Source organism: Bicyclus anynana, chromosome 13, assembly GCF_947172395.1.
Source record: "Bicyclus anynana chromosome 13, ilBicAnyn1.1, whole genome shotgun sequence".
Lineage (NCBI taxonomy): Eukaryota > Metazoa > Arthropoda > Insecta > Lepidoptera > Nymphalidae > Bicyclus > Bicyclus anynana.
The window spans coordinates 16,542,979-16,566,029 of NC_069095.1; the positions used below are offsets into that span (position 1 = coordinate 16,542,979).

Sequence of the window (23,051 nt, forward strand, 5' to 3'; positions counted from 1 at the left end):
TTCATTTTAAGACCACTTACCTAAATAGTTTCTCGTTTTATTACCACGAGTTATGGTCGTCTGCCCGCCCCTGCGGTCGCGTGACCTTATGTGTCGTAAAACAAACCTAATTATGTGCTATTAAATCATGTGAACACACAAATTTGGTTGTAAATATTGGTTCTAGATATTGATAGGAAAAACTTCACTACTGAAACTGTTTTTACAGTAAATAAAAGTCCACAAAATTGTGCAGTTAGGATTTTGTGCCAAAGTTTGACACAAAGAAATATTCTAGTTACAAAGTTCCTACTCGTTGGAATAAAATTTTGTACAATGATGACTTATACATATTACCTTGGCGGAAAGGGTTGGCGTAAAACATGGTACCAGTATTGTAGTCTTTCAATAACGAAGACAACTTGATTCAAGTAAAATCTTTTTCGCTAATGCCTGCTATAGTATTTCTCCATAATCATTGTAGCTTTATAAATTGTCAGATTATTTCCAATAATAAACTTTTTCTCGTTTTAAATGTTGCAGGTAGCGCAGGCGGCGGAGTGCGCCCGCGCGGCGGAGTTGCGCGCGCAGATGGCGAAGCACAACGCGCTGGAGCAAGCCGCGCGGCGGGACTCGCGTGCGCAGTGTCACAAACTGGTCAGTTACTGGTCAATGTAGCAGACAGCGCAGGCGGCGGAGTGCGCCGGCGCGGCGGAGTTGCGCGCGCAGATGGCGAAGCACAACGCGCTGGAGTAAGCCGCGCGGCGGGACGCGCGTGCGCAGTGTCACAAACTGGTCAGTTACTGGTCAATGTTGCAGACAGCGCAGGCGGCGGAGTGCGCCGGCGCGGCGGAGTTGCGCGCGCAGATGGCGAAGCACAACGCGCTGGAGCAAGCCGCGCGGCGGGACGCGCGTGCGCAGTGTCACAAACTGGTCAGTTACTGGTCAATGTTGCAGACAGCGCAGGCGGCAGAGTGCGCCCGCGCGGCGGAGTTGCGCGCGCAGATGGCGAAGCACAACGCGCTGGAGCAAGCCGCGCGGCGGGACGCGCGTGCGCAGTGTCACAAACTGGTCAGTTACTGGTTAATGTTGCAATGTGTATAAACTGGTCTTTGACAACAGGGAAACACTGGTCAAACTAGTCAGTTGCAGGAATGTTGCAACGTAGGGTTAATTTTAAAAAAATATTTTCAAGATTGATTGTATATATTAGCCCGCGAAGAAGGCAATTTTTGGTGGCGACTATAGCTTTGGAGTTTGGATTGACCCTATTTTTACTTAAAATCATTTGGAAAACTATATACAAAATAATAAAACGCCTTCACATTTCTTATGAGCAATTTTAACTTTAGATGCATGATTTTTCTTAAAAATCTTAATTCATATTTGTTCAATTCAGTTACGAGAAAGTGTTTTTAAATTCTTTTATTTGGTCTACACATCACAATTCAGTCTAATTTCATACAAACTAGGTAGCTATTTACTAAATTATTTGTTGCTTCCACTGAAATTCTTATAAAGATTAGGATCCTCTTTGTCAAGGACAATTTCTCTTGTAATAGTATAAAACGAAGGCGTTTTTCGTGTTTCTACGCTTAGGCCTTAGATCTTTTATACCACCTAAGCCTTATTTAGGTTAGTTAGCATAACCCCTTTCAGAATGAGAGGCTAATAGACCACCACGCTAGCCCAATCCGGATTGGCAGAATTTATATACGTAGAGATTTAAAAAAAAGTTTCAGATATGCAGGTTTCCTCGATATGTTTTTTGACTGTTTGAGACATATGATATTTATTTACTTACGTTGTATAATTATTTTAGACCATTTGATATTTTAAACACCATAGAAAGATGTATTTCGTTAGCGGGTGTAATTGCTAATCACACTGTCAAGGCGTTACGATAAGTCATCATTATCGATGGACGTCCACTGCAGGACATAGGCCTTTTGTAGGGACTTCCAAACATCACGAAACTAAGCCACCTGCATCCAGCGAAACCCTGCGACTCGTTGATGTCGTCAGTCCACCTGGTGAGGCGTCGACCAACACGGCGCCTTCTAGTGCAGGGTCGCCATTCCAGCACTTTGGGACCCCAACGTCCATCAGCTCTTCGAACCATGTGCCCCGCCCATTGCCACTTCAGCTTCTTACGATTAGTATATGTTAGTTATGAAGTCGCTTAAAAATAGTTTGAGTTCTCATCATCATTATCAGCCGATGGACGTCCACTGCTGGACATAGGCCTCTTACATGGACTTCCAAACACAACGGTCTCGAGACGCCAGCATCCAGCAACAACCTCCCTGCAACCCGCTTGAATAGAATAGAACCAGGAATAGAGCTGTACTATTTAATAATTATGTCATTTGTTGGATAGAAGCAGGCGTTACTTTGCGGAAGTTCATCATGATTATATAATGATTTATTTATTTTGCTATCATCCGCGAAAAGTCGACGAACCCATGCGACAACGTACATAGAACGTACGTAGAGAGTATTTTGTCGGACCTGGGTGACGTTGTCGCATGGGTTCGTCGACTTTTCGCGGATGATAGCAAAATAAATAAATCATTATATAATTATATCATTTGTGTCTTGGGTCGAATCCTGTGTTGGAGTTGGAAATTCGGTGGTTACATCCTCGTGAATTGTTTAAAGTCGGCCATAACGCGTTGAAACAGCGTGGTGGGTTTATGCTACAAATCCCCTCCTATACGGAGAAACGCTTCCCTGTGCACTGGAATGGTAAAATAAAATAGCCTGTTTGTAATGACTGCTGTATATAATATACTTATCACATATTTTTGATTTTCCTATAAAATTTATTTATCGCAACATCCTTAAGGTCACACGTCATGATAATTTTAATTACGGTATGTTTTATTACGTTTTCCTCGAACGTTTTTATGAAATATTGGTGTGTAGATTTAAATTTTATTGTATAATAAAATGATACAGACTGCTGCGTTTAGTAGTAGGTATGTAAACTAATACTATAAAGAGCATTATATAAAGTTCGTAGTGTTGTATGGGGAGGTTGTATCTAGGTCAACCGATTACACTTTTCGTAACGCATTCACATGCTTGCTTCCCAAGTCAGGTGTGTGTACGTCTCAATACCTACGCCTGAAAAGTAAAAGGTGCGCAACCGATGAGCAGCAGGCCGCGGCGTGCACGCAGTTGGCAGTGCACGGTGAAAGGTGCGCAGAATAGGTTGCGCACAAGAACGTAACGCTGTCATTCGTTCATCGAATTTTACTGCCCATATTTTTAGTAAAGTAAACTTTAATAAAAAATTATATATCAAGGTGTATATTTCGAGATCTAGTATATTTGATTTGATCTATGCGTCATTAACCGCGATGCTGTGTCTAGTACAACAGCGCAGAATAACTAACAGCGCAACAATAGAAGCGCAACGCAGTGACTCACGTCGGAAATGCATGTCATTCTGCCCGCCCATGACGTGAATATATAATTAATTTAAGTACTGAAACATTAATAATACATTTTTATACAAATAAGTTATGGAACAGACAGCTGGTCTACAATTACTATGATGTACTATCTATTATAAGCTGATCCATCTGCAACGTACCTTTAATACAAAAATACTAAAACCCATCGATCGTAGATCGTTAGATGGGCCCCGAAGCGTCGCGGAATTGTCATTGGTTTCGCAAATACCTACTTACGAATGAAAAGTAACAACTTTGTCATTATTCGTGTTGCGGCTTGTATTTTTACACTTCAAAAATGATCACGAAGGCATAATTAAGGGATTAAACCAGAAAATAACAGAGAATAACGTCTTTGAGTAATGACATAACTTTGTGTGTTCTTCGATATGGAGGGGCCCATCTAACGATTTATATCGATGCTAAAACCTAAATTAAAAAATAGGGGTGAGTGTAGGTAGTGAAAAATATTTTAAAATATATTAAAATCGGTCGAGCCGTTTCAAAAGAGAGTGACCACACACAATTAATGACTCGTGTGTTTTAGAAGATAGGTATATAATAATCACGATGAGAGCAAAAAGCTGATGACCAGCTGGTAATTATTAACAACCTAATTTGGTATTTATTAACAACTTGGTATTTATTAACAACCTATTTCATTTTAATAGGTTGTTAATAGAGACTATATTAGTGAATAGGCCAGCTGACTGATCAGAGCAACGAGGACCTCAATGGCGCAGTGCTGTATTTCTCAACAGGTCAGCTTAAGATTTCTAAATTGGCTCAGGTCTGATCTGGTGGTAGGCATCGACCGTGGCTAGTTTAGCCACCATGCTAATAGTAAAACAATTTTCTAAAAGTAACAGGATATTTGCGATCATTACTTTCGGAGCTACAGAGATCCATAGGGTTGCGGCACTGCCACGGATCCCTGAAAAACGTCCCATACAAAATGGCACGCTTCAATTTAGACTGCATCATCACTTAACATCAAGTGAGATTGAAGGTTAGGGTTAGGATGTTATTGAATAAAGAATTAAATGTCATTGAAGACCACTGAAGTACTTGTACCTATGTTTTCTATGACTGAAGTATGTTTTATATGACTTTGTTGTTCACAGCTGGAGGAAATCAAATCGAAGGAGCGGGTGATCATACAGCTGAAGAGGGCGGCGGGGCGGGCAGCATCAAATGAGCAGGTTAGTTTTACAGTGAAATTCATAGACGTTGCAGGGGCACCCTCAGGGGACCATTCACCCGGTGTGTATCGAATTCTCAAAAGCATAGAGTTTAAATTCACTCAGCAATTACACTCAGCGAGTAAACGAACCTCTGAAGGCGCCCCCACAACATCTATTAGGGTAAGTCCAGGATAGATGCCCCACTTTTCGAAAATGCTAAATAACTCCGAATTTTATAATCTTAGAGCATTGCGATCTTTGGAAGATATTAAATATATTTCTTAATGTTCTATATTATCTGAATCGTTCTGATATAGACTGTGTAGATTTTGTGTAAATTGTAATTTTTTGGACCTCTAAAAAATGGGATAGACGCCTACTGTGGCGGATAGAAGACTTATCATGAAAAAACTTCTGAGGATAGGTGCCCTTAGTGGGGACTGGCGACTTAGTTTGAACATTGTAATTGGTTTGTTCTGAAATGAAACAACTATATATATTATTATAATCAGTCTTTATGGTGTTTTATATAACTTTCATTTTCATTTATTGGTCATCTTTGTCAAAGTTATGCTTTAGCTGTAGCTTTTTAGCAAACTGGTATGCTAACTGACGAATTGCTGTTCGGTCCAGCGGAAATCCAGCTTCTCCTTACTTGAATGTAAGAGCCACGAGTCGTTTTTTGTTATTACAGCATGTTTTCATAAAACAAATAAAAATAAATGCTGGATATATATATTTTTTTCAGTAATAATTATGCCAGACTGTAACTACAATGATATGATGCAATACAAATTTAAAACAACAGTACACATACAGTAACTTTGAAAATAAGAATTGCTGTTAATGGCAAATCTTTGTCTTAATATTTTAGATGGTATTCCTTATATTCTAGAAATCTGATTTACGCCTTTCTCTCCCTTTTTCATCTTTTCAAATGCTGCTAGCATACTGTCTTCGGTCTAGGTTACAGTACGAGGGACAACACGCTGTTTCCTTTTATATTTACGAGGCATTTTGCTCTCCTGCAACAACACAACACTTATAATAAACAGTTGGGGATAGTTGCCCTTAGGGGCATCTATCCTAATAAAAAACGGGGCAACTATACTTTTTGTAGGGGATAGATGCCCTTATCAATAAAAACAAAAGTTGGGTTTCAATTACTATAAAATCTATCAGTTTACATAAGCTAATCTTCAATGCAAGCAGGCAAATAGAAAAAAAATTGACATTATAAGCGAGAGAAAAAATACACTGTTGAAAGTACTTACGAATCTTATTGTGGCGCCTTTTGTCGACTCACCGCGGAACATTTTTACTCACACAGACGAAGCGCATGTACTCCGGTCGAAATTCCTCCGGACAATAAGATTTGCAGGGGGAGGACTCGTTACTTACAGTAAAATTTTACTCCTACAGTGCTCCTAACATAGTGAAATAAAAATCAAGTCATCTATCCCACTGGGGCATCTATCCTGGAATTACCCTAAGTCCTAACAGTGGTTACACAATGTGGCGTGCACAGAATTTTTGAACAGGGTATGCACAACGAAGATAAAGAGTGGATGGATTCTAATAGAATAGAAATCAGTAGGGCTAAGATGCGCGCCAAAACATATCTCGTGAATACAAAAGGCCATATTATCGACCAATAGTGCCGAACCGGAAATATCGCGCTCTCTCTTTTGTTACAATTGGATTGCGGCCGCTATTGGTCGATTATATCTTTTGAACCTTAAGAATAAATTTATAATATCAAAAATGATTTATCAATATATAATAATAACCACAAGGCAACATTGCTAAAAACTAAACTAACTAAGTTTTAAATGGTATCTAATAAGCCGGATCGTAAAATGCACTCGAAGCACAGGAAACCAGTTAGATCCTTAGTTTTTTAATGCATCCAAGGTAGGTATTTGTTATTCACGCGACGCGAGCCTCACTGTCTCAGCAGGAACCTGTTACCGGTTCGTGGAACTTCTGACCAGCTTCAATGCACACATGCGGGCGTAGGCGGTGTTATATCGACAACTTTATTATTATTGTAGGACATGTTTCTTGCTTGCCCTGCAAAGCTGTCGTAGGAAGTGTTCTTTGCTTGCTATGCAGTCATTATAGAACGAATTCCTTGTAAGCTCTGAAAAGTCGTCGAAGAACGTGTTCCCTGCTTGCTCTGCAAAGTTGTCGTAGGAAGTGTTCTTTGCTTGCTCTGCAGTCGTTGTAGGACGTCTTCCTTGCTTGTTCTGCAAAGTCGTCGTAGGATGTGTTTTTTGCTTGCTCTGCAGTCGTTGTAGGACGTCTTCCTTGCTTGTTCTGCAAAGTCGTCGTAGGATGTGTTTTTTGCTTGCTCTGCAGTCATTATAGGACGTGTTCCTTGCATACTCTGCAAAGTCATCGAAGGACGTGTTCCTTGCTTACTCTGCAAAGTTGTCGTAGGAAGTGTTCTATGCTTGCTCTGCAGTCATTGTAAGACGTATTCCTTGCATGCCCTGCAAAGTGGTCGTAGGAATGTTCTTTGCTTGCTCTGCAGTCATTGTGGGACGTATTCCTTGCAAGCTCTGAAAGTCGTCGAACTACGTGTTCTTTGCATGCTCTGAAAAGTCGTCGTTGGACGTGTTCTTTGCTTGCTCTGCAGTCATTGTAGGATTTATTCCTTGCATGCCCGGCAAAGTTGTCGTGGTAAGTGCGGGAAAATGTCACATGGGATCATAGATGCATACAGGGATGCTGTTGCAGTCATCGTAAGACATTTTCCTTTAACGATCCGGCTTGTATAGAATGTATTGAATGTTTGGATTCCGACTGCCGTAAATTACAGTAGTTCCCGTTCCTGTGGGATTACGGGGATAATATATATTTATATAAAATATTGAGGTTTAAATGCGTGTAACTGTATAATAAACTAACAAATAACTAAGCAAGCTCACATTCGCATTTGAAATGTAAAAATTAGTTAGGATGTATTTTATTATAACAAATTTTTCATATGAACTTACGTTTAATAAAATCTTTCAACATTAAGAGTCATACATATCAATGTATCTGTATTTTATTTGTAAGTTTGTTATAAAAACTTAGGTAAGTAAATACGTGATGAATGAAGTGTTAAATCATATAATACAGTGTGACTCGAGCTTTAAAATGAAACCGAACACCAAGTATGAGGTAACTGTACCCATACTAGAGGCTTCCCATGGTGTAGGATTCAGGGAAATCTAAGTTAAGCCTTAAATATAATTACACGCGCAATGTTCTTAGTTCGTTGCTTAATGCATTGTTTTGCAGATCATGCGTTAATTAAGTGGGTGATATTACGTTATTATTATATGTACTCTTACTGTATGTTACAATTTATATAATTTTAGGTAGATATTAGATCGTTATTTTTTTTTTAATTTTTACCCTAGTTTTGATATTCATGATGTAAGATGTAAAGTTTTTCAAATTTAAATAACGTTTATTTAGTAAGAACAATATGTTTACAATATTTTTAATGGTGACGGATGGAGTAGAAAACTTGGGAAAACCGTCATTAATGACACCTCATAATATGTTGTAGGGCGTTCCAAAGAAATAGACATACAATACACACATTAATTTTGCGGCCTCGCAGTGATTTACAAGTCGGAGGTCCTGGGTTCAATCCCTAGCTGGGCCGATTGAGGTTTTCTTAATTGGTCCAGGTCTGGCTGGTGGGCTTCAGCCTTGGCTAGTTACCACCCTACCGGTAAAGACGTATCGCAGAGCGATTTAGCGTTCCGGCACGATGTCTTGTAGAAACTGAAAGGTGTGTGTGTGGATTTTCGTTCAACTCTAACAAGTCCGCTTCCATTTTAGACTGCAACATCACTTACCATCAGGTAAGATTGTAGTCGAGGGCTAACTTGTAAATATGTAATTAAAAAAAAACACATACCTAGATACATACGCGCGAAAAACATTACCCTCCTTGTGATGCAGTGGGGTAAAAACAGAGCAACATTTCACAGGATATGTAAAATCCTCATTTTTTTTGTGACTAGCATCACTTTCAGACTTCCCTATAAAAATACTTGGGTATATAAACATCTGTAAATATGTATTTCCTAAATAACTTACAGAATCACAGGTCCAGAAATTTAAAAATCGATTTAGAATAATTACTGTCATTATAATTCTAAGTGCTGGACGTATGCAATGTCAAAATACGTCAGAGGAATGCCTCGGCCGTGTGAAATTGCTCCGAGGCACAATTTAAGGAGCATCCGGCGAACAGCCATGTTATTTGGAGTAATAATTATAATGCTGCCCCGGGCTGCAGCTTCTTTTTTTTTAAATATGCATTTCATAAAAAATACTTGTTAAAAATGTAGTTTTTTTTTTTAATCCAGACAATAATTTGGTTAGAATCTAGAATGGAGAAATTAAGTTAAAATGTTGATAAGGAAATGTTTGCGTAAAAATTACAAAACGATCAAGTCTATTCTAGATGTAGAGTTTGTAGAGTCAGAGCTTAGAGAGTTGTGTTGTTTATTGTGGTACAGTACAGTCAAGTACCAAAACGTTTCTTCACTGCATAGTATCAAACAAAGTCGCTTTCTCTGTCCCTATATATGGTTAAATCTTTAAAACTACGCAACGGATTTTGATGCGAATTTTTTGATAGATAGAGTGATTGCAGAGGAAGTTGCGTGCAAATGAGGGCTAATGCCAGAGTGTCATTAGATTTTTTTAAATATTGGATATAGTAAAAAAAGTTTGACTTCATATAACGTTAGGGGGACATGTAAAGATGATGTAAAGATCTCCGAATCTATGGGTTTTGGGGAAAATTTTATTGAACAAAAAATGTAATGAAAATGTTTTTGAAAAATAGTTTTATTAAGTGTAGTTTCCATAGATTCGGAGAAAAACACGTTTCAAAAATTTTTTGGATTTTCTCAGAAACAGCAAGAGGCCAATCTACAGTTAACATCTTTACATGCCCCCTAATGTTATATGAAGTCAAACTTTTTCTTGAAATTATCGTGATCCTAAATTACAGATTGACTGAACGAATAGAGTATATATTATAACAAACTTAATAGCTAATAAGTAGCTAAACGTATATCCGTCTTGTGCGGCATCTTGCTGGAAATCTAGTCAGCCGAATCCACTTAATCCAGATTTGCAATACAAAACACAAGTTACGACTGTGAGTAAGCAGTCTCATAAATGTTATCATCGCTCGACCATTGCATTCATGGCTTCCTTTGTCGGTCGGAGATCGCAATACAGATAGCTTCTCGGAGTTCTGTTTATGTCTGTACTTCGTTTAATTGCTTTTGTATTTCTTTATTGAACATTAGATGCGCCGTGGTTTCACCTGTGTAGTTCACGAGCCTGTGGGAATATGGGGATAAAATATAGCTTCAGACACTTGCTAATGATGTGGCTTTCTATTTGTAAAAGAATTTACAAAATTGGTTAAGTAGTTTTTGAGTTAAATCATAAAAATACAAAATTAAATCTTATCTCTTTACAATATTTGTAGATTTAGAAAACGCATAGGAAATTATTATCTGATACGTATTACCTCCGTCTGATACAAGTAAGTTTATGGAGAGTCTAGATAACACTCATCATCATCGCCCTATAATTAAAGATCTACTGCAGGACCATGTTTCTCTTTGTAGAAGAGGATTTTTAGCTAAGACCCACTGTGCTGCTTAAGTCGGGTTTGGCGTGGTTTCTTTTTCAGTCGTCACACGACATCGTACCGGAACGCTAAATCGTTTGGCGGTACTCCTTTGCCGGTAGGTAACTAGTAAAGACGTGATAGCTCAGTGGATATGACCTCTGCCTCCGATTCCGGAGGGAGGGGTTCGAATCCGGTTCGGGGATGCACCTCCAACTTTTCAGTTGTGTGCATTTTAAGAAATTAAATATCACGTGTCTCAAACGGTGAAGGAAAAACATCGTGAGGAAACCTGCATACCAGAGAATTTTCTTAATTCTCTGCGTATGTGAAGTCTGACAATCCGCATTGGGCCAGCGTGGTGGACAACAGCGAGCTCAACAGTGAGCCGAATATGGGTTGATAATGATGATGAACTAGTTACGGCTGAAACCCACTAGCTAGGCCTGGGCCAATTAATAACACTACCAAATTTCTTATCATCATTGACTGATTTTCATTCATTTATCACGAGGTATTTCCTTCACCGTTTTAGACAACTAAAAAAAAATTAAAAATATTCCTAATACAGGGCTGCTGAATATATAAGAAAAAAAAGGAAATCCCCGCATCATAGCCACTGACCTAAAAGTTAAACTGACTCTGGAACTCATGTTTTAAAGTCGCATCACTGGACCAGTGAGGCATATTTACAATTTACATAGACTGAGTTATTTTATTTAGTTATAGGATACTTTATAGCGGCTGTTAAGCGATTGACAGTTAGTTACAATGTACTAAATGTAATAAATAAAAGTTTTATTGCTACAGGATAATAAATATCCTATTTCCCCTATCAACAAGCGTGTGGTTTTCGCACTGGCTCCATTGTTTGAAATAATTGATGTACAGAGGCAGACCACAGAGTGGTAACTGGTAAGTGGTAGCCTACCATAGAGTCCATAGACACAGACAGACCGAGTGCGGTTGCCGCGGAGAGCGCACGCGCCATCTTGACGCCCACGAACATTTCGCGCGTAGCGTTTGAAAATAACGTTCAGAAATTGTGTCTATAAAACTTTTATATTTATTTTGTGTTTACGTAATCTTGTGACTTTGTGTTTATTATTGTTTTATTTTTTTATATTTACTCACTCATTGTGCTATAGGAATTAATTAGTTTTTATTTGTACTGTGTAGTGACCGTTGAGTCGTGATCTAACGTTCATTATTTGTGTGTTCGAAATACGGATTTGCTTTCTATTACTGTAAGTATTATTATACCTGTATCGTGTTTTTATTGTTTATGTTTATCACTCATTAGTGGTGAAAGTAGAATTTGTGTTTCACCAAATCGTTGGGTGATCCCATTGGCATACTTTACGAGTACCACCAGTCAAACGAGTTGCAGGTCAATATTTAAACGAATCTCTTCACTTTGCCGTTGCTGATGTTGCCTATGGATAAATAAACTCTTTACTAAAAGCTTTTCTGAACGGAAACATTGTTCTATATTTAAAAATTCTAATCTTATCGGGCCTATGAAAATACTAAGAGAAGAAAACTCTTAGTTTATTGCATTGTTTTTTTTTGTAATTATTGTAACGTAGATGAAGGATAACTTAAGAAAATTAAATATGAAATAACGCTGTAAAAACTTCAACCAAAGTAGATAATTACTACTTAATTAATAAATAATTTTTGTTATTACACATCATCAATGAGAGCAAGTCGTGCGTGCAGTTAAAAAAAATCGTTCCGGAAGAGTTCTAATTTGACAGGAAATCAAATGAGCCGCATGAATCAGCTTCTTGATTTACAGTTTTTTTCTTAAACTAAAGATAGGTGTACATTGTAACAATTATTAAAAAAAACATCATTATAGCGCACGCCCACGACTTCGCGTTTAAATATTTTTTTTCCACATAGGTATCCGATTTATAAAAATCAACTACTAATCAAACGAGCAAAAATTATTAAACAGTTGTTTTCAGCTTATTATTTTGTAGTTAATTAGCTGTGTTTTGTAGTAGATCCTGTGTATGCCTAAGAGATATATTCTAATAATTATATATTAATTATATTACAATAAACTTACTTTTTTTATTTTAATCCTTTTTATGTTTTCGAACGTACCTTACGTACAAAACGGAATCCTTATTAACTTTCGTGATTTGTGCTATAGTGTAAACTTGCGTTTACATAGTAGGCCAACGGTTGATCGTCTCTCACGGTTTTTGTTGACGAGTTGACACAAAAAGTGAGAAGGTTCTTTCTAACACACAGGTCGGTTATTTAAATTTCCTATGATGTAGGTAGGTATACGCGTCCGGTGTTGTATTTAACATAATTTATAGTCATACGTTTAAATATTTTATAGTAAATGCAAACATTTTGAATTCAAATGGGCGTTTTATACAAAATGTTATAAACTGGTGTGTAATTCGGACACGTGCTTGGTTTTTAAATTTGGAACTCCTTAAGTAAAGCGGCTGTCACACTAGAATAATGAACATTGTTATGGGTAAATGAACTTTGTATTATTCAACTTGGAAGAATTGTGGTTTAGGTATTGATTTGAAGTTTTATTTTAAAGTCAAAGAACTTTGTCAGTCCCTTGGCAACAAGCAAAGTAAAAAAAAAAGTAATAAATCTTTACAACACAATTGGCTTGAGATTCTTAATAATTTTTAATATAGACTGCACCATAGACATAGTAGAATATTTTTGCCGAATTAACTATATAATTTTTTTATTGAGAAAGAGTACAATAGGAAAGTTAGAAAGTAAGTGTATATTACTTTTATTTTGACATTCTTAATTAATAACATATTTTTAATTACTCATTTCTGATATAGATTTATAAGTATAAATTACCTAATTATTACGTTTGGAGTATAAAGGAGCTTATATTACCGGAAGTTGATATTGATTGAATTGTGAAAGTGATGATATTTAAATTGCAGTTAAGAGACGCAGGAAATGAGTTCAGAATAATATCTCATTAATCTCCGCAATCCATCGCGGAGGGGCCATTAGTGCAATCCTTCAGGTTATATTGGTGTGTCTTGACTTAGCATACCAACATAGCTTGGGAATGTGATACAGGCAAAGATTGGTGATTATACAGCCTATGTATTTACTATATGTGAGAAGAAACATATAAGTAAATAACTTTAACATTTTAATAAACTGAAAAAAATCATGACAATGTTCAATGATACCGGAGGAACCCAAATTTTGTTTTTCAGGATGTTATTTTACAACTTCGTCGACATTTTTAATGTACGTTAATTCTCATGCTAAAGTGTTTTTTCAGATAGCATGGGTACGGTGACAGTTGCCTTATGACGTTCATAATACGTACTATTAACGTGAATCGCTGCAAACTTTCAAGAGTGAAACGAACTCTCCACCCACATGCTATCTGAAAAACAGTATAAATTACAGTTTTCTAGTAGTAATCTTAACTAAACCGTGGATAGTGTCATAGGTAGAATAAACGTATTATGAGCACGAAACTACAAACTTGGTGAAAAAAATTAAGTAATATTGACAAAAAAATGGTTCAGTGTTTTGAGATATCAAAATGGTCTTTTGACTTAAGACTGTAAGTAGGTAATCAGTTGTCTACGGCTTTCTTTGTGTACGGCGAACCGAACTTATATTTTTTTAGACTTAACGATTTATGAACAATTTAGTTGTTTTAAAGGTAGGTTCAGATTGAGATTATCTTCCAACCCTGCTAAATACAATCTAAAATATGTTTTGTTTGTTTAGTTCTGCGAATGAGAATGGGCAACTAACCTAACATAAAAAATTCATTTGTACTTCAGTCTTGTACATATTATGTTTTCTGTGCTTCAGTATCGCAATGATGGTGATGTTGTGCATTTATGATAATCGCACAACGATACAGCTGTTGTTCATGGCGTGTAAGTGCGTGTCCGTCGCACAAGACTCCACTATAATAAATAACTGTCATTCACCCTGTCTGTCCGCTCACAAGACTGTGTTTCCATTAGTCCAATGTACTATCGGACCGTCTTAATAAAAAAATGTTTTGTATTGATCATCAAGGAGCTTCTTTAGGCTGTTCAAGGGTGGTGACCTTATGTAGCTATGGTCAGCTAATCGATCTATATTCAGCAGTTCATCAAAATGTTGAGAACAGCGTTTAAGCACATCTTCTTTACTCGCTAATATAAAATTGGAGCTTTCGATTGATGATGGAAACCAACTAGATTTTGCACCAGCAAAGAAGGCACCTAGTTGATTGGTGTCGCAAAACAACTGTATATTTTGCGCCTTCTCTAGCGACCGCCTGTTTTTTAAATCCCGCGTTAGCTTGCGTAACTCAAGTGAGCTACTTTGATCTTGAATTTGATCTTTAATTGAAGGTGCATCATGTTGTAGTAAGAGATGTCGATGATTGGCTGTTAAGTTCGAGATAGTCCGGTCATTTTCGTCAAACCAATCTTTATGCTTTTTAGTTTTTGTACCTAATATCTCAAATCCAACAGCACGTATGGTAGATGTCAAAGTGTTCCAATTAGATTTTAACTCTCTAACTTTACAATATTTTGAACAGGTTGATTAAGAGCTTGTATGTAATTCTCCCGTACATCTGGACCGTTAATTTTTTCTAAATTAATACGCAGCAATTTAACACCCCTTCTGTTTTAATCTAGTAATAACAAGCCTATATTTGGACCAACAATGTGCCCCCCGCATTACTTGAGTTATTTGGACTTTTTAGGGGTTTTTAATAGTCCACTGAAGAGCAAAATTTCTTTCCTTATAGGAGAATAAATTTGGAGTTGAAAAGTTGCCGTTATCAACCCATATTCGGCTCACTGCAGAGCTCGAGTCTCCTCTCAGAATGAGAGCGGTTAGGCCAATAGTCCAAAACTTTTACGTGATGGATATATACGTACAACTTTTAAGCCAATCCGCATTGAAAAGTTGTACGTGATGGATATTGTTAGAGATTGCGCATTTTATCTTAATAATAAATAGTAGATTTTATGCCATCCTCACAAATACAAACTTTTCGTAGAAACCTGTTTACAATTTATCAACTATTTCCAAAGCATTGACGTGCGACCTTTGTTTCCGTCTAATCCCACGTTTAAGTATAATGGAAACTAGTAACGAACTTTCTACGGCTTTAGAGTTGTAATGATTGTGGCTTTCATGCATTATCAGCTTTGATTCATGGTTAATGACGATTTTAGAGTCAGCTGTAAAGTTGAACGTACTGACACAGTGATTGGTATATTGATTAGTAATTATATTAACGTTTGAACTGCCTAGTAACTGCCTCGTTTTGTACATAGCTGGCTGGCTAACATGATTAGTGTTTGAGGGTTTTTAATTGCTGCCATAGAGCCAATACCATAAATAAATAGCCAACAGAGTCGTGAGAGGAAGGAAAGGAGAAGGGATTAAGAGCTTTGAATCGCAGCCGCCCAACCCTCATCGAAGGCACGCCCTTCGTTGGCTGGACGGCTTACTTTGGTAATGTTTGACCGTGTAACAATCGTGATCAGATGTTGTATCGATCCCATTGTTCGATAGTAAAGGAAAAGAGAGGGCACCAGTCTGCGCACACACTTATGCACTCTAGTTTTGTTTGGTTGCTAATCTCAAGATGAGAGTGACCGCTATGGCCTCTATGGGTGTTATTATTTAGATATTCATATTATCTATACTAATGTTATTAAGTTGAGGAGTTTGTTGATTGTTTCATTGAACGTGCTAATCTCAGGAACTACTGGTCCGAAAATTCTTTCAGTGTTAAGTAGCCCATTTATTGAGGAAGGCTATAGGCTATATATCATCTCCGTATTCTTACGAGAACGGGAACTACGCGGGTGAAGCCACGCGGCGTCAGCTAGTGTTTAATAATTTTAGTAACGTATATAAACTGCGTATCAATAACTAATTAATTGCATCCATGTTGATAAACATTATTGGATTTGTGTTCATGTTGCAGTTATAACAAGCACTCGAATGATCTTGATAACAATGAGCCTGGCTCTCTACATTGGTACTCTGATATTCATTTTAATCATAGTTTTATAAACATAGAAATTATAGAAGTAATGACCTAGAACATACTTGAGCCTTAATGTCTACGTCTTTGGGTGATAGACAGAGGGCAGAATTAAGAAGAAAGTGTTCCTCAATGCTCTGTGAAGTGTTGCTCTGTTTATAGTTCTTTTCTGATAGAGTAAGTTGTCGTGGGCTCCGCAACGGCATCACAGGGAGACTTGGGCAATCATAGAAGCATCGTCTGATAAGTCTTCTTTCTCCTCTGAGACCTCAAGGGCTTAGAGGGCTGTTTGTGTTGCCTGGGAGGCGTTATCGGTCGTTACGTCATCGTTAGGATCGTAAAAGACGACCTGCTTATAGGTTTTGGTTTTCTACTTATCAACAAATGGGCTTGCTTGGTTGGTTGTTCACAATGATTTCATATACAAAACCAAGTGGTAATTTGTCTTTTATTACAAAAAATATTATGATGTAGCAGATTTAATAGACACATAATAAAGAAAGAACTAATGAAATAGTGAAAGTAGGCGTTGTGAAGCATGTAGGCCAAAATTTCAATGAAATTGAAGCGATGATTGATGACGGGAAGCGCCGAGTTTGGGCACTCGACGAAATTAAGCGATTTTTTTGTTAAATCATTCAACACAATTTGTACTTTATTACGTCCGCAGTAATGAGTGTAACGTCGTTTAAGAGATTTTTGACGCAGTATAGTAAACTGCATAAATATGCTAGGTATTTGATGGTATTGAAACTATAATCACATAAAGATTAAAAATAAATAATTTTAAATATGCTTGGATTACCCATTCCTGAAAGAAAATACGTCACTGACAGTTAATAAAACAAGAATGTCTTCTTCAAACCAATTATTACAAAAAGTCGACACAAAAATATTCCTAATATTAAAAAGTTTCCAGAAAATAAAATATATGATAGCCAGACTTCTGAGGCACTGAAAATAAGCGGAGGGGGGGGGGGGGGGGGGCAATATCTAAGGAAAATTTGTATGAAAGCCATTTCTGTAAAATTCAGATGCTTTACACCCGCTGGCATCTACTAGTCACTAGATAGTAGAAACAAATATCAAACAGTAGCAGTAGTATTATAGTAGTACTGCATAAATCGGACGTAATAATCAGGATGTAAGATAAAAGAGTCTGTATACTTAATGTACGATTTTTTATCTTAAACGCTAGTGCTGATAACGTGTTAGATAACGTGCACAAGTCAGATAAAGTGTGTAAGGGGCAAGTGAAATTGCAGCACCGATAAACATGTTTGTCTATTAGCATAACATGTGTATACTGTAAACAGATTTTCATTAAAGACTAACACTAAAGTCTAAAGACTAACTAACAAACGATGGAACGAGCTATGCTCGGAGTATCTCTGCGTGATCGAATCAGAAATGAGGAGATCGACAAAAGAATCTGTCACCGACATAGCTCAACGAGTCGCGAAGCTGAAATGGTGGATGGATGGATGTTGGGGTCCCAAGGTGCTGGAATGGCAACCCGCACTAGAAAGTGCAGTGTTGGTTGACCCCCACCAGGTGGACTGACGACATCAAGTGAGTCGCAGGTATTCGCTGGATGCATGCGCCTCAGGATCGTGATGTTTCGAAGTACCTATAAAAGGCCTATGCTCTCTACTGGACGTCCATCGGCTGATATGATGATGATGAGACGCCCCGCGATTTCACCCCCGTTTTAGTGGAAAATGGGGATATAATGCACCACATGGCACTCTTATTTGACATGGCTTTGTATTGATAAAATAATTTTCTAAATCTTATTACGATCTTATAATTATATTAGAATCTTTACAAATAGTCAACTAACCTTTCAAAAGTGCTTGTAAACTGAGCCTACTTGAGGTAAATAAATTTAGAATTTTGATTTTTTTTTTAATTTTTCAAGTTCCATATGCTCCATGTAAGTCCTATAAGACGGAAGGTTTGGTCCAGTATTGGGCTGTTTAAATAGGCTTATAATGATGATATTACGAAAAATAGGGTAGCCTAGTTTGATTAAAAATACTCTTCACCGTAGAAAAAACGGACATACAGTAATCCGACAACATACAGACAATCAGTCGTAGGAACTCATTGATATGCTATTCAATGCAAATAAACAATGGAATTATAAAAAAAAACAATTCATGTCTGTTTCCTTTGGGGGCTGTTGATTGTAGCGACGGTGTTTAGATGAATGATCGAACAAACGAATTTGACCTCAACGCCTCACTCCCACGGTAACAAGAGATACAAACATTGTAAGTTATAAATATAGTATAGTAGAATGTAAATCATATAATTAGTAGGGTTTGACATAAAACCACTAGTAAGGAACTAAGAAATAAAGCCTCTTCTTAATTTTAAAATACATTTAGAAAATGGACCATTAGTAACAGAGAATAGCTAAATCTGACTCAAATTATTTTAGGTAAGTCTCGTATGTATCTTTTCTTGTAGCAGTTAGAGAGAAAAAGAAAATATTTTGTTTATACGATTCCACTATTTCACACTCGTTGACGAATTTTTCGACAATTACCAGTCTTCGAATTTGAAATTTAAGTTTATAGAATACTGAAATTAAAATGTCAATAACAACGAAGTTGCCATGGAAACGAACGATGTCACATCGCTGTTAATTTACAGAACGCACGGGTTGGTGTAGTAATGAATATTGGACATATTTCCTAGATATTCCGTCTCCTGAATTTCAGAGATCCCCATAAGGTAATTAAAGCCTAAGTTGAGAACCTATATGCTTTATTTAAATCTAAGAGAAATTAAATTATCGACGGTTTATACAGATTAGAGCAAGATATTTTACGCTTAGACGCTACGAGTAGCTTAAAGCGCTTTAATGTTCTGTGGATTATAGAGCCATAGCTCACTCGTTCTCACTGTGGGAGACAAAACGGTCCAAACTGTACTGGCAGCTTACATAACAGTTAAAACCAGATGCGGAATCTCTTCCAGTATCATTGAAGTCAATGAGCCGATGCCGTTAGACGTTCTCGCTTGTTAGTACTTCACTGGGTTCGCTCGTGTCGAAGCTATTATTGAAAAAGATAGTACAATATTGAGGAGTGAATAGTGTGTTAAGATGACTTTTAATAAGTTTTACTATTTGGGGTCAAGTCGTAAATTTTTAACCTACGATGTAAAAGAGGTGTAGTATTGAAGGGTATGACTTCGTGTCTGTATGTATGTTTTCATCGTAGTTTCTAAACGAATGGGCCGATTATGATGCGGTTTCACTTGTTTTTGACGGCCTTTGTGGCGCAGTGGTATGCGGATTCGATCCCCGGCTGGACTGATTGAGGTTTTCTTAATTAGTCCAGGTCTGACTATTTATCTTGATTATCACCCTACCGGCAAAGACCGCCAAGCGATTTAACGTTCTGGTACGATGCCGCGTAGAAACCGAAAGGGGTGTGGATTTTCATTGTTCTACTAACAAGTTAGCCCGCTTCCATCTTAGATTGTATCATCGCTTACCATTAAGTGAGATTAGTCAAAGCTAACTTGTAAAGAATAAAAAAAATATTGAAGTGACCGAATGGTTCTAAAGCACATTATATTATGAAGAAAAATTTCAAAAATATCGGCTTTTTTATGGTGGAATTAATCTTTATTAAGTTATTATTCTAGCTAAATTTATGATTGTAGGAGGTGCAGGCCTGACACTGGCCATACTTCTGCGCGTATGACAAACATTTCCCAAACCTTTGTCATATCCGTTGTTGCTATGGGTCCAAAAAGTTAAAAAAAAAAAAGTTTTTTTCCAAGCGATTAATGTTTTATGGCTTGGGTCTAAGTTCAAGGGTAAATCTCATAATTTTTCATTAAAAATGAGATTTTTATGGTATTGTTATGATGGTACTAAAGATTTAATTAAAACGCCATTGAATGACTTTGTAATTAATACATTTCCTCACTGAGTCCACACGTTGGAATCATTAAAATTAACGCTCGTTTTTAAAACCGATTTTTATGCTCAAACTTGTTTTTAAAGATTAAAAATTGCAAAGTGGATCGTGTTGAATCGATGCCGACCATATTAAAGTTAGTCTGAGAGTTGGTCACGAATTTTTTCTTAATAAATAATAATTGAGTTCTTTCTTTTTCCATATTTTTTTGTAAAAATATATGTAATATTTTGTAATCGCGGATTGACGGTTTCATTAAACCTTTTCAACTATTACAAGTATTTGAAATTGACAAGCTTGTGCTATTAGTAATTCTGTTTCTCAAAGCAGGTTTCTTAATGACCTGATTTATTTTTTGGATCGTGGCCAAAAAGTCTTTACTGATGGGTTATGTTAAGGATTTTTTTGTTTGCATGTAGATGTTTAGCAAACGCCTGCCATAGAATCTAATTATCCAGTCCTTTGCCAAAATCCTAGGATTTTCGCAATGATGGGATTTGTCTGCTTATTCTACGACATACAAAATACGAACGTTGGTGTCTCAAGGTAAATAAGCGAACCAACACTAAAAACAAAGAAAGCGGCTCTCTGCGTCGCTGATGAATCTTAAAAATGTCTCATGAATTATTACCGTTCAATATGTGGGATGAGTATTAATTAAGAGGCAATTTAAACATTTGATTTAGCAACTCTGACGACTCTTAGTTTGGAAGTTCCTAGAAAAGACGTCAGAGAGTTGATATGATTATGATTATGATATGATAAGCCTATGTTCTTCAGTTCACCGGCTCTTGGAGTATATTTTTCAGCATCGTAACCCAATTAGCCATCGCGTGTCACGCGCGGCGGCCTCGGCGTAGAAATCGCGCGTATACAACGCAACTCAGCCTGACTGTGTTTCCTTCACGGATTTGTGTTTAGCTAGACACCGCATGCCTTTCATTCTATAATGTTTTTGAATACTGTGAGCCATGTATTCTACACATGGAAATGATCTCTTTTCTCTTCAAATAATCCTGCTCTATGTGTAGGGTTGGTTCGGACTCTTAATGCTGACGTGCTCTTATTCTAATGCTCCTTCTTTAGATTGGTTTTTGATTGATTGATTGAATAGATGTTGATTGTTTATAATAAATAATGCGTTGCAAATAACATTAATTTTTTTTACTTGTGGATATCAGAACAGTTCTTGTAAAGTCATATACGAGTATGCTGCAATAAAATGTATATCTACATTTGAATTTCATTATACTAAATGAACGATCGGTGTCTAGCTAAACATAAGTCCGTGGTTTCCTTCATATTGCCGACTCGTTTTTGCTCCACTATGAATATTAAATGTCTCGTTTACTGGAACGCGCATAACGATTTCGTATTCCGATGCAAAGATATAAAAGATTCATTTATCTTTTCACCACACGATTAGCTTTCTTAAATAACCCTTATAAAGTCGAGGGAAAATAGTGATCATTTAATTGCAGGCGTTTATAATTTATAAAGCCTTTCTGAACTACTTACTCAATGGGGATGATGACTAGGTTTGAATATATTGATTTTTATGATACATTCGGGTAAATAGGGTCAATGTTAACTAATTTATACATAAAAAGCAAAGATTGTCTGGATATTTGCAAAATAAATGAGATTATAAAATTTCAAAAACTATTAAATTTTTTTTTTCGTAATTAGATGAAAATTTATACAGTTTTAGCTTCCTTACATTAAATGTGACATTTTTTTATATATGAACTATAAAGATAAACGCACAAATAACAAAGATATTAGTAATTTTGTTTGAACGCGCATACAAATCTAACGATCATTACATTGCTTATGACGTCATTTTTTCGAGCCATTTTGTATGGGGCGTTTTTCAGGGATCCGCGGCAGCGCCGCAAATCTGACTCTTTAAATCCCTGTAGCTCCGAAAGTAATGATCTCAGATACCCTGTTCCTTTTACAAAATTGCTTTACTATTAGTATACTCTTAATTTATATACAATTTAAAAAACTGTCATCATCCCTATTATTCATATACGAGTACGAGTACAGATGCTATATTTTGAAAGTTATGACTGATATTATTGTTTTAACGAGAATTTTTAGGTGAAAATATGTTCATACTTTTCACAGTATGATTTTGCAGTAGTCAGACTTTTGTTTTAGAATTATTTTTTTTATTTTTTACAAACTCCAGCTAACTAATTCACTATTTTGGTCTTCATTATCAACCCATTAAAATAAACATCGGATCAATTGAGAATTGACGGCCTCCGTGGCGCAGTGGTATGCGCGGTGGATTTACAAGACGGAGGTCCTGGGTTCGATCCCCGGTTGGGCAGATTGAGATTTTCTTAATTTGTCCAGGTCTGGCTGGTGGGAGGCTTCGGCCGGGCTAGTTGCCGTCTGACGTCTTTGCCGGCACCCTACCGGCAAAGACGTACCGCCAAACGATTTAGCGTTCCGGTACGATGCCGTGTAGAAACCGAAAGGGGTGTGGATTTTCATCCTCCTCCTAACAAGTTAGCCCGCTTCCATCTTAGACTGCATCATCACTTACCATCAGGTGAGATTGTAGTCAAGGGCTAACTTGTAAAGAATAACAAAAAAAAAATGTCATTTACCTACTGTATAATATCCAACATTTGTTCCATAGAATCTCGTTAAGTCAACTAACTTACGTCAAAGTTAATGAATTAGATTGTATTTATTAGTGTTAAACATTTGCCTATAGTTAGGGCCATTGTACGCTTCAAAGAGCGGGCATTCGGTGAAAGGTTTAGCGGA

At 37.0% G+C, this 23,051-nt stretch overlaps 1 protein-coding gene across 5 annotated transcripts in view; it reads left to right on the forward strand.

The window, feature by feature from the left end:
- LOC112058072 (myosin-8) overlaps positions 1-23,051 on the forward strand; it is a 188,925-nt gene that overhangs the window by 18,198 nt on the left and 147,676 nt on the right. For 3 of the 5 annotated variants that reach the window (XM_024098747.2, XM_024098745.2, XM_024098744.2), the window contains exons 4-5: positions 523-636; positions 4,565-4,642. In XM_024098747.2, coding sequence (XP_023954515.2) covers positions 523-636; positions 4,565-4,642 — 192 coding nt within the window. Of the gene's footprint in view, positions 1-522; positions 637-774; positions 1,051-4,564; positions 4,643-11,241; positions 11,534-23,051 lie in introns of those variants that run through there. The other 2 variants (XM_024098746.2, XM_052885183.1) reach the window with 2 other exon arrangements.